Raw genomic sequence first — 18,042 nt, forward strand, 5'->3', positions numbered from 1 at the left:
CCACTTACATGTGAGGACTGAACATCAAGTCAGGGTTGTAGTGTGTTTTCTCTGGAAAGCTGGTCAGCATTTTGACTGTAGTGATTTAAACATGCATTGTTTATTCAACTAATTAGTTTTGCTATTTTTCTTGGAAATAGAAGTGTCCTCTTGATTTAACAATATGATAAATCATGTCTGTGATTGAGACCAGGTGTTCTTTGATGACAGAATCAGTACACTGAAGACATAGAATCATAGAATGGCTTGGGTTGGAAGGAAACTCAAGGATAATCAAGTTCCAACCCCCCTCTTACAGGCTGGGTTGCCAGCTGTCAGATCAAGTAGTAGATCACATTGCCCAGGGCGGCATCCAACCTGGCCTTGAACACCTCCAACGTCAGGGCATCCACAGCCTCTATGGGCAGCCTGTTCCAGCACCTTACCACTCTCTGTAAAGAACTTCCTTTGGACATCCAATCTGAATCTCCCCTCCTTTAGTTTAAAACCATCCCCCCTTGTCCTGTTACTGTGTACCCATGTAAAAAGCTGACATGTACCAGTAATAAGTAAAGCGGTCTTCTAAGTACAGTGATGAGGAAAGAGAACAGTCAATTTGATATCCTGTGTTTCTTTACATTTTTGTGGGTTGATATATGGCTTCTGTTGATTTTACACGAGGAAACATTTGATCGTTTCCATGAAATATTGATCCACTTCCATGGGAGCTGTGATGGATATAAGGTCTTTGATGAGCTTTTTTGTCTCATTAATATGCGTTGTATCTGAGCCTAAAAGTTAACAAAGACAAATACAGAGATGGCTTCTGTGACTGTTAATTAGATAGATCCAATCTGTCTGTATAGGAAGCCAGTTTGTGCTTTAATTATAGATGCATCCCCTCAAAATAATTGTCTGAGTTTCCTAGGTATGTTCTAGAACTGCCTTATTAATTAGCAGCTGAATGTTAGACTCAAGTAAGTGCTTAATGTGGGCTGACTGGATCTTATCAATAGACTGTCTGCTTCTCATCTTAAGTAGCAGCTGCAGACCTGGTGCATCTGGATTTCCACAGTGCACCAGAAGCACATTCTTTGCTGAATACCACCACTCTCCATACACGGTCTGGATTTGGGAAAGCGTCTTGTGGTGTTTTATCTCCACTATTCAGGACTCATTGGAGTAGCATGGCTGGTCGTACAGGATAACAGGCTTTCTTGTATTTTGTGCCTGTTTCAACAAAGCGATGTTTCAGCTTAACAGCAAAGACGAGGCTGTCATTTCTAATGCTTACCAGTTTTGTGGAATTTCACTTCACAGCATTACAACATCAGCTTTTCAGATGAATAGCACTGCTTGTGATGAAGTATTTCATAGAAAATGTGTTTTGGAGCTTGCTTTCCCCCTTATTTGGAAGGCATGCATGTTGCAGACATAAAATCAAAGCAATATATTAGAAATTTGATTTGAAGACTGCAAAAAAACTTCTCAAGAAAAGACTCAGCCCAATTTGTGTCATGTTAAGTAACTTATGTCAGTGGCACATTGAAGTCCAACAATATAGTAATTGAGCACTTAATAGGAAAAGTATTTTATTGCTGACAGAATACAACTTTTTGAATTACTCCCTTAGGTAGAAGGATTTTATAAAGATATACTTCTTTCACTCCATTAGTCTGAATTAAATTATAATTACAAATACATTTTTTTTTTAATTGTAGGCTCGATTTCAAAGTATGTCTGTATGTTTTATAGAAATACATTGGTGATGTTCAGAAGTAATGGTACTACATTTACCATGTCTTTTAGAGGCTTATTATTTTTACATTTTTCATGTTTTTAAATTTAGAACATTGTTTAACAAGCAACTGAAAGCAGTTGAAGCTGAGCTAAATGTGCTAAATTGATTATTTCCTCAGTAGAATTTTATTTTCTTCATAATGTCTTAAATCTGTAAAATACCACTTACTTTTAGTAATTTTTTGCCAGTGTAGAGAGTAATTTGTGTATAGATTCTTTGGGTTTGATTTTTTGGGTTTGAGTTTGTTTGTTTTGTAGTGACAAAATCTCACTACAAAATTGTGAAACTACACTTACAGGTTGTAAAATCTTCCTTGGTATTTACCTGTGCCTGGAACTCTTCAATACTAGCTCGGTGAAGTTATTTTATGTATTTAAAGAAATATGCAGTTCTTGGGTACTGAATATCACTTCTGGGATACTGTAATGCAAGAACTGCGTAAGTAAGCAATAAGAAAAGAAATAATAGGCAGATGAGACAAGAAATATATTTTAAAACTATACTATTCAGCTGCAGATATATTAAAAAAAAAATCTAGTGTTAATGTTGCTGGAATAAAATATTTTTCAAGTCCATTTGGGGATTTTTATTTCCATTACATTTTAATTTGTATGTTTGATTATAATTCTATTTAGTGTAGACAAACTGATACTTTCCATTGTACAAAAAAACAAAAAAAAAACAACTTTTTACTGCTTTAGTTTCAACTAAAAGCTTGCTTGCCAATGAGTTATTTAATGCTGAATTTAAAACTTTAATTTTAAATTCAGGAATTCAGTCTTTTTTTTTTTTTTTAAACAACTTGGACTCCCCCCCCCCCCCTTTTTTTTTTTTTTACTCCCCAATTCATGTTTTTTTTTTGAATATTTAAAATATTGGCCACATTGTAGGCTTTCTGTCAGGAACTTTGATTTATTTACGCACTACATTTATGCATGCCCAGCGCTACTGCTGCGCAGCACAGCTGAGTTTGCAGAGCAATTCCTACTTTCATTTTCCAAGAACAGAGAGAAAAATGAGCAAACCTATGGCTGGACACATGAAAGCAATCAGTTTCTTGGAATTTATGGAAGTTTGTAGCAGGTAGGAGGGATGAAAGGGATAGAAGACCAGGGATTCATGTGTGGGGGGTGGTGAAGATGCAGCTTAGAATAAAGGGGCGTGCTGTGAGGGGCACAGGGATTAAAGTACACAGCTGAAGAGCAGACACCAAAGCCAGTAGCAGAAGGAGAAAGAAGATGGATGATGGCAAAAGAATGGATGGGGAGGAACAGCATGACAGGGTAAGCAGATGGACAAGGGAAGGTGAGCATGAGGAAGCCAAAAGAGAAGTTTGAGAGGATCTTGCTGCAGCAAAAACTTTGTGGAGGATACTAGGTACAGGAAAGAACCGGAGGAAGGGTAGTAGGGAAACTTAAAGGCAGGAAGGAAGAAAGAAAAAGAGAGCAAAAATATCCCTGAGAACTAAGGGATTCATCTCTGCCTGCTGGAGTTGGGTTTATTCCTGACTGAGTATTTCTCTATTGCAGAGAACTGAATCTTGGAGGCAAAGAGTTGGGGCCAGTGTGTGCAAAAGGGAATTGCTTTTTACTGAAAATTGGAGTCCATTACTGAAAATTGGAGAGCTCTGTGCCACAGGTCCCAGCTTGCTGACACAGCTCAGGGGGGCAGTCTGGCTCCATCATTTTGTTGTTCTTGCTGTAGTTCTGAAGTCTTTTTAAAGGTGTGAGAACAGCCCTAAAAATAGAAATGCAAGATCTCAAATGTGAAGTTAAGCCCTCAAAATTCGAGAACTGCAGTAGCTAATGCCTTGTGTGGTTATGCAAATGGTAATAATAAGCTCTTTAAAAGTAGCTTGTGAATATGATCACATAGTTGATATGGTATTAAATTTTTTATGTGTTATAAATGGTTATATAACTTGCATTTCATAATGAGCATCTAAGTATTTGTATAAAGACAGTCAGGAAAGTAGTAAACCCTTTGTGTAAATGCAAAAACCCTTTGTTTTCTTGCTAAAAGCCTGCTTTCTTTGGACATTTGTTGTATGACTGTGTGCTAGTAAAATAACTGGTCTAACAGTAATGTTATGAAGATGTGTTCCATAAAATCAGATAGTGAAGATATCTTGTAAGAAATAAATAAGATTTGTTTTCTGAAGATTAAGAGCATGGCGAAATTACTAAGGGTATCTGAAATAAGTCACTGTCCTTACTGAAATTAGGGTTTTTACCCAGTGGCTATTAAGTGATCAACACAGAGCTTGTGGACATCCTGAGAACTGTTTTGTAATTTTTTTTTTCTGTGATTTTTCGAATGACTGAGGTTCTTTCCCATAATGAAGCTAAAAATGCCTGAAGTGCAGGTATAGATAGAAACCTCAATGAGAAGTAACTGTTTCTTTCAGGCACTGAATTTAGCCTCTAGCTTGAAAGTTTAAATTTTAGGTTATTAGAGCTTTTGTTTCCTTACTTTTTAAAAAGCACTGTATGTTAAATGTCAGAATTGTCTACTTTTCTTTCCTTAGGTAAAAACTTTCAAAAATAGCTCTTTGATTATTTAAGACTGAACTTCTATATAGCACTGTTACTGAAAAAGATATTTGAAAGGAGCTGCAATTTTCAGTCCTAGTGACGCAACTGCATTTTGCTAACATACCGTGGTAATACCCTAAGGGATGAAATAGTGACAAGGTTCAGAACTCACATTTAAAATTAGCACTTGGACAGAAATGCTTTGGAAGAACAAATCCAAAGTCCTGTTCTGTTTGTTCTGTTCTAGCCAGTATCATTCTTCTCGGTACCATTTGCACCCTTTCTTTTTGTAAAGAAAATTCTAATTGCACTGCCTGATGGTCTTCTTACTACAGTTCCTGCTCCTTAATTTTCCATCTTAGGAGTGCAGTTACATCATTGTAGATAACAGCCAGTAGAGTTGGTTATTTTTGCAACCAATTCAACCTTCCACTGCTTTCAGACCAGATTTTATTCTTGAGGTATATAGTATGTAAGTTTGTCCTAAGCAAAATGAAAGATTGCAACCTCATAATTGCTGTTGATACTATTTACTCTTCTTCTGTGGCTGTTTTGCCTGGTAATCTGTGTATTCTCCTCTAGCTCTCATGTCCCTCTGTCTGTACTGGTTGTATTGATTAACTGTTTGCCAGATTCTAAAATGTGGTCTACCGTTCTGTCCTTAACTATAGCTAAATGCCTGTTTTGTGAAGTATTCTCGTTAGCATCATCATTAGTTGTGGTCCTATGTGTATTTTATTGGGATGAGGGAGGAGGAGCGTTGTAAATACTGTGCACTGGGGTCTGTTCTGGGAAGTCTACTGACAAAAAGTGTTTGTCAGTAGTCCTAAAGTGTGATTAATGAAAAAATAGAGGTCCAAATAATTGTGTTATTATACACTTCTGTTGTTTTTTTTTTTTTATAGTTAGTCTATCTTATTTTCAAACTGATATGTTGAATTTAATTCAAACATTGCAGTTTTTGTATTCACTTCATCAAAATATTTCAAACTGTTAAAACCCATGCATGCAGAAGTGATCACACATACATCTTCCTCTGTTTGATAGATTACACATTTCTTTCTATTCATATTCTTCCAGGTGACTTGGATTATTACTGGCTGGATCCTGCCACGTGGCACAGCAGGGAGACATCTCCTATTAGTTCGGTAAGCAATAAGGAAAAAGAACGTTGTAACTGTGAACTAAAATGATTGCTGATAATTTCAGTTTGCTATACATATTTAGATATTTTAAAAAAATTATGTACAGTGAGTGTGAAAATTTGGTTTCATGGATCATGAAAATAAAAATCAGAAGGGATTTTTATCAGAATCTGTACTAATTTTTAATAGATTTCAAATCCAATACTAACCACAGAAGAAGCAGTGAATGTGGTACTGCTCCCGGAGAAATCAGTAATATTTTTTTCTATTAGAATGGGAAAGGATATTATTGTATAATGAACATGTATGCTTTGTGCAACATACATTTTATACTACAGAACAGAACTTACAATTTTCAGGGTCCCGAAATCAATAGCAAATGTCTAATCTTATTAGTAGCATTCTATTTTAAATAATGAATTGTATTAAACATTTAATTGTAATATAAACCTAGCTGTAGACTTACTGCTGAAATTTTTTACATAGTGGTTGCATTTTTATTTTTATTTTTGTTCACTGCTTGTTTTTATCAACAGCATCCAGTAACGTGGCAGCCTTCTAAAGAGGGAGATCGCTTAATTGGGCGTGTTATTCTTAACAAGAGAACAACCATGCCAAAAGAATCAGGTGCATTACTGGGGCTAAAAGTAAGTGTTACATGCTTCATGGGTTAATGAATGACGTTTCTGCTGACCTGACTGTTTGGAACCTTAATGTACCAAGTCAGAGTACTCTTCAATTACTCCAATTCATTTAGTATCCCAAATTACTCATTTTGTACTGGACTTCACAGATTTTTGTCCCTAAGATGCCAGAACACTTAAAAGGAATCCTTCTGGAGACTGCTGGCGAGTGCAGTGTTCAAAAATATGCGTATTTTTATTAATATGGAGCTCCAAAAATGACTGAGAAACTTAATTTAGGTGTCATCCTCTTTCCACTGAAACCAATAGAAACAGAAAATAAGAAACAGAGGAAACATTCCCATTCATTTACAACTAAGTCAGCTTCTACTTGTGTTCAAGCCCTCACATGTGGTCTAGGTTGCTGGTTTATTGTGATGGGAATTAAATCAGGAAAAACCCCTGTGAACTTGGTAATGGTATGTCACTTATTCATCTCAAAGGGAGAGAAGATAAAAACAGCTTTGTTCTACTAAACATTTTGTAGTGTTTTGCACAAGGCTGGTTTTTGCTAGCAGCAAGCATAATTTTCTTAATGTGAGACAAAAGTTTGGCCCCAGTAGGAAACATAGATTGAAAGGCTTCTCTGTTTTTTTGTTGTTTTGTTTTCTTTTTTTTTTGAGTTTTGTATGATGTAAACTAAGCTCCAGGTAATGCATTCTCTGGTAAACTTAGCACATTCCCTTTTCACAACCCTGTTGGCGGGTAAACTTCTGGATCTTTATGGGTATGGATCTATATGAAAACTCTGACTAGTAAACCATGTAGGCAGCATGAAGTAATAATACCTAATGAACTACCATTTTACTGTTTCATTTCATTATGGCACTCATCCTAGAATATTCTTGACAGAAGTACTGACTTCAGAGAATGAGATGGATAGAGAGGATAGCAAGTCAGCAACAATGCTTTTGTTTTATATTTTATCAAAAATTGAATCACTTGAGAGACTTTTTCTTTTTCCCCTTTGTTTACCCATTTGTGTAACAAGCAGACTGCTTCAAAACAAAACACCATTCAGTTCTGTTTAATAGAAGACAGAAGTTGATCTTCTGTCTTCTTATGTGCTTGGATGGGAAGCCAAGTTTTTAACTGTAGCAGTGTTTGTGTGAACTATTTGCATGTGTTCCTTTTTGGTGTATTGGCTGATTTTTTAGTTGTACCACTAATGGTGTTTTGAGGATTTTCATACTTTTGGTTTGATGTTCACTTGCAAATTTCACATATATATGATGTATGTCTGTGGCTTGGAAACTTACCAATTTATGATTTTCCAGGTTGTTGGAGGAAAAATGACAGAATTAGGACGACTCGGTGCCTTCATTACCAAAGTGAAGAAAGGTAGCTTGGCTGATGTGGTGGGGCATCTCAGAGCAGGTAAATCAATCAGTTACATACAAAATATATTGTTCTTGACTTCTTGTAATGCATTTGTTAATTTATATTAACATCACTTCTTTGATATGCTAATATATGGTGAATAGATAAAAAACACTGTAATGTTCTTATGGAATGCTACAATTTCCTACATTTCTAACTTATTAATGACTACATTTGCTTGGATGTATGAAAAAAATACAATACACTTCTGGTCTGTGCTGAAGTGCCATGGTTGAATTTAACTGGTATATTTTTGCTTTCTTATCTCAGGAGGTGTTTTTTATACTCTGTAGAAGCAACATAAAAAATTTATGAAACTTACTCAGTTGTGTCAAAAACCCACTACAGTAATTTTACTGACACTGCAGTGTCACCTGAATGATGGATGCAACAAACATTATTAATCCTTTCAGCGTGAAATGTTACCAAAAAAAAAAAAAAAAGAAGAAGAAAAACAGCTCTATGAAATGATCCTAAAGTATTTAAAGTATTTAATGTACATAATAATTATTTATTGCTCTTGCAAGTGTTTGACTGTACTATTTACACTTTCCAAGCTTTATTTTTAAATGAAATATGAACAATGCTTTTTGAACGGTTTTCTAAACATCTTCTTGGTGGTTTATATTCTTATCATAGCCCTAAACAACTATTTTGGAAGTGTCTTAGGAACAAAAGTTTTAAGCAGTGCCTTCATTGGAATCCAGAAATTCAAATGAGAACTTTTATGAATTTTTGATGATTACATTAACCAAATAATATAATAAAGAAATAGGACACATGATGAGTCTCCAAAAGTATCCTACTTTGTATTGACATTTGTTACTTTTTTTTCAATTTGAAAAACAAGTTGTTATTAGCACCCCTTATTATAGATTTTAAGTGCAGAATGTAGTTACTGAAAATTACAAGAAAGGAAATAAGGATATTTGTGGTATCAGATAATGGATGCACAGTTCTGGCCGATACATAGGATGGGATGTGAGAGTGTAAGATTACCTTATGGTTCCTGCAGTTTAATTGAATACACTGATCTTTATTAAGAAACTATAATTAAATACTTTCATCTTTTCAAAATAGTACTAAAGTGCAATGCAATGTACATATTATTAAAATTCTGGAAGTGACAAGCTGAAAAAAGACACTTATCTAAACATCGTTTACATAGGTTTTGGTTTCTCTTCTCCCCTGGCATCCTTAGAAGTAGTGATTTAATTCTGACTTTTCTTTTTTGCTCATTTGACACAGACAATGAAGACTTTCTGTTGAGAATTCAAACTGCACAGTATATAAAATGTAATGAAAAATCCTGATTAAGGTTAAACATTAGATATTTGTTTCCATTTTTTGAAGATTAATTATTTATTGTCAACATTTATTACTGTGAGCTAAAGTTACTGTTAGTAAAGTTTTTACTGTTAAAGTCTTCTTAAAGAGACTTTTATTGTGTAGCACAGTAATGTTTGCTGTATTACCTCTGAAGTAGTTAATAAATTAGGACAATTTGTTTCATTTATATGTTTTTTTTTGTAGAAGTTGTAGCTACATTCTGTGAAACAAACCTTGGTAGTGTCTCAAAAACCATTTTCTGGATTTCAACATAATTTTTAAATTTATTTTGAGCAATGTAACTTAGTTATGTACGTTTCATAAATGTTTTGTGCTTCTTTGCAAAAGAATATTGAAATGAATTAAAATTCTCTTTAACTTCAAGGAGATGAAGTTCTAGAATGGAATGGTAAACCCTTGCCTGGAGCTACAAATGAAGAAGTTTACAACATTATTTTAGAATCAAAGTCAGAACCTCAAGTTGAAATTATTGTTTCAAGGCCTATTGGGTAAGACTAAATACTAGCTTCTTAAGTACAGTTATTAGTCCTGCTACTAATTGGACTTCTAAAGGGGTTATTTGTGAGTTCTTTGTTTTTTATCTTTGAATAATGGAGTGTGATTGACTTTCCATTGCTGACATTCTGTACATTCCATTTTCGTCATTGCCTGTTGCAGTCTTGGGCCTTTACAGTGATTTATCAGTATAAATGATTTGTTAGGAAGCAAGCATTGAGCATTGCAGGAATTGAATTATGTCAATGCTAGTGGGATTTTAAAGAGGTTTTCTTTAAAGAGAGGAAAAAAGAAATACAGCTGTAACTGAAAAAGCTGTATTTGGCTTTTTTCTTTTTTTTTAGAATTATAATTTTTATTATAAATCCGTGTTTGGCAATAATAATTCTTGCATTCTTGATTTCTGAAGAATCATCTGTTTGAATTGATAAAACGAGGGTTCTACATTTGTCACAATTGCTTTACAGCAATATTTTACACTCCTTCCCTGAAAATGACTCTAATGGGACTGTTTTGAGTGATCTTACAGGGTGGAATTTCAATAATATTGTAAATTGACAATTAGATTGCAGAGATGAGTCACATGGTTTACAATAAAAAGTGACTCTTGACTAGTTTCAGAAAAAATGTGAGAGGTTTAAATCTGTCTGTAGTTTTTAGCCTTCACAGAGATCACATGCTCACTGTATGTCTCTAGTACCAGTAACCTCTAGGTGGATGGTGAGCTGTTTTCTCATTATAAATGCATGATTCTTTCATTTTGAATGTGCTGGATTTCATCCTAATTATAAGTTTTATCTTTCTCAATTATGGCAAGTTTTTATTTTGAGAAACAGAAAGCGCTATTCATTTTCCTTCTGACTAAAACATTCTTCTTGTATTTCATATCAGCTTTTGGTGTTTGGTTTTGTCCACACTGTGCAAATGTAGATATACCTTGCAAGTGAACTCTTCCTTTTTAATGGCAATCACTATTAAAAGTATTTGAAAGTATTTAAATGAAATTAACATTTGTTGGTAATCTTAATGGCAAATTAGAGCTTGATGCAAAAATAGTGGTTGTTTAGGGCCCGAATTAACATCCAGAGTGAAACAATATGGAAGTAGAAAGCTTATTTGACATTCTTAAGTCACAGGTAAATTAAGAGACAGCCCTGATCAAAAATTGACATTCAGTCTTTATGATTTAAAATAAAATGCCATAAGTGGATTTTTGAAAGTTTAATTTTTATGTTTTAAATCAGAAGAAAAGAAGTATTGGACTGGACATAACATCATTTCTCAATTGAAGGAAAATTGATCTGTTCAACTGATACAAAAAAGAAACTACTGTATTAGTTTTTTAAATAGTGAGCTTTAGATATCAATGTATTTGTAAATGTCACATATCCTTAGATTTTTATCTTGATTCTTAAATTGGCTTCTTGTTCATGAATTCTATAAATGTACAGACTTCAAAAAACAAAGTACAATGTGGCCAATTCCACTAATGTGCTCTTAAAAAAAAATCCAGGGAAAATACCACAACTGTTGGACTAAGGTCCAACAGAAAATAAAGGGTATTCAAAAACAAAGACTGCTTCTAAATCTGAACAGCAATTATTGCACTAATGAAGCAGAAATAGGACCAATGAAATGTAATGTTTTGCTTTGTATGACCCACATGTATTTCTTTCCAGACATAAGCGAAAACAGAGCACATCAAATTACTCTTTTATTTTGACATAAATGGAGTCTTAATATGGAGGTGTTTATATGCTATAATAATTCTATCCTTGTAGAACTGTGTTCTGCTTGAATTATTATTTTTTCCTTTTTTTTTTTTTTTCTACAGAGATCAAATAAATAACCCAAAGGGTCTAGAGCATGCAACTGTTCAAATTTAAGGATCTCTTTGTTTTCCCTTAGAAATTAGATTAATACCTGTTGTTTTACATCACATTGGGATTTACCTCTCTCTTATCTAAACCTCACGAAAAAATCTCAGAAAAACCCCACCCAGGCATTATGTGACTAAGAAAATCCTGATGTGAACAACAACAACAAAAAAATGATGAGCACCACATCCTGCACATGATTTTCTTGTTTGTTTGTTTGAATTTGTGGATGTTTTGCTTTGGATTACTTTTTTCTTTTTCCTTCTGGCTTCTCCTTGCCTTGTTATTCCAACTATGTGCTCATTTCACATTCCTGATAGTGAATTTGACTTAATCCAATTGATCTAGTATAGCCAAGATTTGTATCTACTTTAGATTCTGATTCAGCAAACTTCTAGCTGCTTGATAAAGCATTAATTGGTAATCCATTACACCTAAAATTCCTGTGAGGGAATAGGTTCCCGAAAGACCTGAAAAATGATATTTCTTCTGCATAATTTAAGTGTTTTCATCTCTTAGTATTAATAATGCAAGTAATGTAGCAGTACATCTAATGGTCCCTTTTTAAAAAGTCCTAGTATATTAGGTCTAAAAAGCCTAAATTTAATATGGTTTTGCTAAAGTAAATAATAGGAGGACTGGAAGGCCACAAATTAGACGACTGCAGATTACAAAATTGATGTCTATACAGTTTACTTAGTCTTGTAAATTTGGATTTCTGTGTCTATCAGTAAATGTAATTTTGAGTAATGGATAATTGTAGGGTGTTTATGAGAGAAAAATGTGAAGAATTCAATACAATTAGCAAATAAAGGCATAGCAAATGGTATAACCACAGTAGTACCATAAAAACTCCGTAGAAACTAATTGACATTAATACTTGTGATTGCATACACAAGGTAGGTAAGAAACCATTTAAAATTAGATTTAATGGATTGGCATCTAAATATGAAGGGGAGAAAATGAGCTATGAATATGCATGCAGTGGTAGAGGCTGTTAATGTAAGGCAGCATAGGCTTTGGCAGCACACTATTTGAGAAGCACTCTGGCATGGTAACTGTCTCTTGTGTGTTCGGGTGAGCTCATATGGGATAGTGCAGGTAAAACAAATTTTTCTTTATTTGTCTCTTGTTTTCCTTGTCATATACAACTTATATTTGCTTGGATTTCCACAAATCTTATTGCAAAAAATGTTGTCTCTGCAGTGTGATTCAGTTCCTGTGTTACTGTACCCTAGGTCTTTGCAAGGAGACTGAGCCTCCATAACAAACTAAACAGTGATAGATTTCAGAGAGTTACTAGAGTAATACAGTTAATGTAAACTGCAAATGGATCCTTTTTTTCCTTTTTTAAAAACCATTTATTTTAGCTAGTCTGGCTTAGGTTAGTTAAAACCATTTCTTCTGAAGATTTTTCTTCTTCTGAAGAAGATTCTTCTTCTGAAGATTTTTTTTATTGTTGATGTCTTTCTCCATCCATGCAGGTATGTAGGATGAACTTCCCGTGTTGAAATGTTTCTTATACCTATAAGCCCTCTTTAAATATCCTAAATTTTGTATTCTTATGAGCAATGCTATGCTGCAGAAGAGAAAGTACATATTTCTAGCACAAGATGTATCGCAGACTTAATGTCATATTGAGCAGGAAAATCAGTTGGAATAAACAAATATTTCAGACTGATGAAAATTTCCTTAGAAACAGAAGAGAGAACATGCTATGAAGTCCACACAGCAGCCCTGCTGAGCACTAAGTAATGTGTTTAATTGTGAAGGAGTATTATGCCATGTCAAGAGCAAATAATGCAGTTGTATTTCCATGAGTTTGAGGAAATCACAGTATTCCTTACTCACAAAGTCAAGGAAAAGTCAAGAACTTTCTTAGTTAGTGCTGAGATGAAGTCTAATGCAAAATGTTAGTTGGGAGCCAAAGTAGGTTTTGTTAAATCATGTGTACCAGAAAATTTAAAATGCAGAACTTGAAAAATAAATTTAAGACTGGTTGGTTGGGAACTATTACGTTCACTTTCTAAGTTAAGTGTCTGTTTCTTTGTTGAAAGTAGCATTTATATATATATATAGAAGTCTTAGTTTTATTGACTTCTAAATCATTAAGGCAATGTTTCACTGAACAGAAAAATACCTGAGTACCTTTAAAATGCTCACCTTTACACTTAAAATCTTTAAATGTTCTTCAAAAATACTATTTTTGTTTAAATTTTGAATTAGTATTTGCAGAAGAAAATAGTTTCAAGTGAACTGCTGAAGAGCTTTGTTTCCATTTTCTTGCTCTGCTTTTCTAATATTTGCAGAAAAATAGTTATATCTTGCCTTTGCAATGTATTTTCAATGCTTGTTGAGAACAGGACAGAATGAGGAGCTATCATTATCTAGACTGTGGTGGAAAAGTAATTGTGTTGATGACAAAATTTTGACAGACGCGTATGGATGTAACTGGTTTGATTTTGTTTATGTGTATGTGTTGGATGTTTCTATGTTGAAAAAATTCTATACCCAATTGTAACGAGTTGTGATATTTTTTTAGCCTATGAAGAAGTGTATTATTCTTTTGTTGTTTAACATTTCTAATGTTTCTTGGTTTTTCTTTTTTTTTATTGTAAGACATTTTCATCAGTTTCATTCTGTGAACTCCTTGAGACGTTTATATAAAGATTACTAGTGAGTTAATCTCTGTCTTCTGTTTAGTTTGTAAATGTTTCCTCCAAAGAATAGTTGAGTGTCATTAGCTATACTGCCATTTACCCCCTTCTCTTCATAAAACCTCTCAGGCTTTAGATTGTGAAAATAGTAGAATCCATCCATAATATTTACATCATAGCACTCGTTTTGTCTTCTAAGTTTGAAGGAAGTAATAGTTTCTTGTTAAGATTTTCATGAAACCCAGTGAAAATGATGAACTGGGTTCAAATACTTCCCCCTTCTTTCTCCATAATCCATCAGAACAAAAAGAGATACGTTTCTGAAACTGTTTCTCAGAAACATGTTTGTTACAGAAGAAGGTACTCTTCCTCATTCCTAATCATTTTGTGTTTATTTTGTGTTATTTATTCATGTTTTTTAGTGATATTCCTCGGATTCCTGAGAGTTCTCATCCCCCATTAGAATCCAGTGAGTACACTCTCTTTGTTCCTTTGACTGAGCTTGATCTTGTACTAAGTATGAATTTTTGGAATGCCTACCATGCAGTGGGAGACTGCGTTGTCTTGAGATTTTTATGTGAAAAAAAATCGTTGTTATCTGAATCTTGTGTGTTAAATTCTAAACGATATAGATTTGATTAAAAACTATATACATTTCAAATGTTAGCAGGATTTTACTATGCTCTTTTGTTACTTGTACTGTTAATACCATATGGGTGTATAAGACATGCCTGAAGAAGTCATTTACTTTTTCTAGCATAACAGAGGAGATAGGTAGAAGAGGCTGCCAAAAGTACAAACAAATGGCACCAGGATTTCACCTCCTGTACCATCCAGCCTAAGTCCAGAGTTTCTGCTTCTCTTTAACTTATGGAGAATGCAACCCTATGGTGAAATTTTTGTGTATGACACTTGAAAAGAACAGTTTCCTTAGCTGTCATTTGAAGTGTCAGCTGGGTTGCGTGAGAGCCATGGCTTCCAGCCCTTTCTCATCTGAGCCTTGCGTGAGAAGCAATGAGAAACTTCCTTGGGTCCAGCAGGGCCACTGAACTTGCTATGCTGCTCCTTGCCTTTCATGAGCTTGTCCTTGCTCGTGTGAGCTCTGCTTCATTGATAGAGAACTACTGATCTCCTGCATAGACAGGAGTGTCCTCTGTGCCAGATGCCTGTCTTGCATATCTTCCTGCCTCTGAATTCTCAGGAGTTAAAATCACATTTCAGAAGCTACTATTTAAAGAAAAAAAAAAAAAAGAAAGAAAAAAAAAAAGTAAAAAAATCATTTACTCATTAAAGTTTTCAGCTATGCACTCTGTACAATGAGGATATTTTATTCAAGGCATGGTATGTCAATGATAGATAAGGAACACTTTGTAATATGTTATTTAGAGTAAAAGAAAAAATGTCAGGTTTAATCTGGGTTAAAAGTGTCTAGACTATTTTCACCACCTCATTTGCATCAGCTTAAAAAAATTCTGTATACTAAGACATTAATACTATGCATAAAGACAAGCTTTATTATGTTCAAAGAAAAACAATTCATAAATTATCCAAATTTTCTTTATAATTTCAGATGGAGAGTTCATGTGTTTCTTGCATATTTTCAGGTTCAAGTTCTTTTGAATCTCAGAAGATGGAAAGACCTTCTATTTCTGTTATTTCTCCAACCAGCCCTGGAGCCCTACGGGATGCACCACAAGTCCTACCAGGGCAGCTTTCTGTGAGCAGATTTTATTTTTCCTAAGTTAATAATGAATGTTTGTCAGATGTTGGTCCCTCAGCCCTCTGCCTTCCCAAGGTCTGTTGGGAAGTCAAAGGCTGTTGTTCGTGAAGTCTAATATCTTTCAAAGGTGTAAGTATACATTCACTGTAATCACAGCAGAAAAAAAGAGTTGTCTTAATAAATGAGAACATGCAGAAATTTACATTGAGGAGCCCACGAACATGCCTTCTAGTTTTTCATGCTGTACTCTTTTGCACTTGCAAATAACAAGCACCATACCACTCTACCTTCTTTACAGGAGCAAGTAAAGAGCTATGTTAACTTATACTGTAGAAAAATGCAATTGAATTTAGATACACATCACCTCCTGGAATTCTCTGTAATGTTAATTGAAACTGTACTTATTAAATACACAGTGAATTCTTAGACTTTGTTATTATATATTCTTAACTTTTTATATTGATTATATTAATTTCTAAGTACACAGCAGACTGAAAAGTTCTATTTTATGATCCTACGAGGAAAGAATTTAGCTGTATTTAATACTTTCCCTTAGACCTTTATAATGTGACAGATGAGATGAGGTAGATTTTGAACATGCCTGAAGTTCAGCTGCAGTTTAGCTTCCTATTTAAATGTGGATTTGAAAGTGCAAAACTAAGATGATGCTGGCTTGAATGAACTTACAGGTACCAGTGATTGCAGTAAGTCATGTAAGTATAATTGGGTACCACCATTTTATTCAGCTAGGTGAATATGTAAGTCTTTGGTATACACCAACATATTTTATTAATAGATTTGCAATTATATGCGTCTCATTGTCTCTTGGGAAAATAAATGTTACTTCTAAATTGTGATTAATGTGATGCAATATAAAAATTCCTTTTTTTTTTTTTTTTTCTTTTTTTTCATTTTCAATGTTTTTTTTCTGGTGACTTGTTTCATGTAGGTGAAACTGTGGTATGACAAGGTGGGACATCAGTTAATAGTGAATGTTCTACAAGCAACAGATTTGCCTCCAAGAGTAGATGGACGGCCAAGGAATCCCTATGTAAAAATGTATTTTCTTCCAGACAGGAGGTAGTACTTCAGTTGAGAAAATTATTTTGTAATTTATTGAATCAATTTTTAAGTGAATGTTTTTGAATTGCAATATTCTTTTATATGTATTTTTTTCCTATTTAGACTAATTATGAGAAAAAAATTGCAATAGAGGTATTTAATTCAGTATAAAATAAACTCTCCGGACATTTGGATGAATGCAGTCTGTTGTACAGCAAATACTTTTCTCTTTTAAGGCATTATCAGATCAGGAAAAATGAAACCAATAAGTGCTGATGAGTTTATGGCTTTTTGTGATTTACAAACAATTTACAACAAATATTTATGTTACAGTGATAAGAGTAAAAGGAGGACCAAAACAGTAAAGAAAAGTCTAGAGCCAAAATGGAACCAAACTTTTCTCTACTCGCATGTCCATCGTAGAGATTTTAGAGAACGAATGCTTGAAATAACAGTATGGGATCAGCCAAGAGTCCAAGAAGAAGAGAGTGAATTTCTTGGAGAGGTGATGCACACAATCACATTTATCCTGAGTTTGATATTTATTTCTGAATACATGTTAAACTTACATATTAAAATTTAAATTAAAATGTGATAATTTTCCTCCTAGATTCTTATAGAGCTGGAGACAGCGCTTTTAGATGATGAACCACATTGGTATAAGCTACAGACACATGATGAATCTTCACTACCTCTGCCTCAGCCATCACCTTTCATGCCAAGAAGACATGTTCATGGTGGAGAAAGCTCTAGCAAAAAATTACAGAGTAGGTCCAATCCATTCTTTTTTTTTTTTTTTTAATTTTTAAATTTGAAATCCTGGGTATGTTGTAATGATATTTAGTTTTCAATACAAGACAAAAACGCTATTTCATAGTCTGTTAGTGTTATACAAATGAACAGAAAAAAGAGATGCCTTTGCACGTGCCAGCATTTCACCTGTGATGCATAACTTTCAAGTAAATGAAACCTATTTGAATCAATTGATTTTCACTAGCAAAGAAAAATTGATCAAATATTTGTTTTCATAAATCTTTCAAAAGGAAAAAGTCCACGTTTGTTGGATACTTTTGTAATAATTAAAAGCCTTTTATTTAAAAAAGGCTTTGAAGTCTTGTGAGGTGTAAAAACACTTCATTTAAGTTTAGTTTCAGCTTCCAATGTACTTTTATATACCATACCATATAATCAGATGAAAGAAGGAATGTAAGCAGCAAAGAGAAACTGCTTTGGGAGGTACAGTTGTTCTGAAGATTCTGATTCCAGGTTTGTATGATTCACACTAAAAATAATGAATGTATTGAAATATTTGACTGTTGTAGCCTCTCTCTTCATTTAACTTAGTAAAAGATTTATTTT

The 18,042-nt window shown here is 33.9% G+C and overlaps 1 protein-coding gene across 1 annotated transcript in view; it reads left to right on the forward strand.

Moving 5' to 3' along the window:
- RIMS1 (regulating synaptic membrane exocytosis 1) overlaps positions 1-18,042 on the forward strand; it is a 184,833-nt gene that overhangs the window by 48,729 nt on the left and 118,062 nt on the right. Inside the window, exons 4-12 of the mRNA XM_042879863.1 lie at positions 5,395-5,462; positions 5,996-6,106; positions 7,420-7,519; positions 9,237-9,360; positions 14,324-14,370; positions 15,506-15,618; positions 16,571-16,701; positions 17,017-17,188; positions 17,294-17,450. Of these exons, the coding sequence (XP_042735797.1) occupies positions 5,395-5,462; positions 5,996-6,106; positions 7,420-7,519; positions 9,237-9,360; positions 14,324-14,370; positions 15,506-15,618; positions 16,571-16,701; positions 17,017-17,188; positions 17,294-17,450 (1,023 nt within the window). The remainder of the gene's footprint in view (positions 1-5,394; positions 5,463-5,995; positions 6,107-7,419; positions 7,520-9,236; positions 9,361-14,323; positions 14,371-15,505; positions 15,619-16,570; positions 16,702-17,016; positions 17,189-17,293; positions 17,451-18,042) is intronic.

This window comes from Lagopus leucura, unplaced genomic scaffold (genome assembly GCF_019238085.1).
Source record: "Lagopus leucura isolate 7727_CA_CO unplaced genomic scaffold, USGS_WTPT01 Super-Scaffold_73, whole genome shotgun sequence".
In the NCBI taxonomy this organism is placed as follows: domain Eukaryota; kingdom Metazoa; phylum Chordata; class Aves; order Galliformes; family Phasianidae; genus Lagopus; species Lagopus leucura.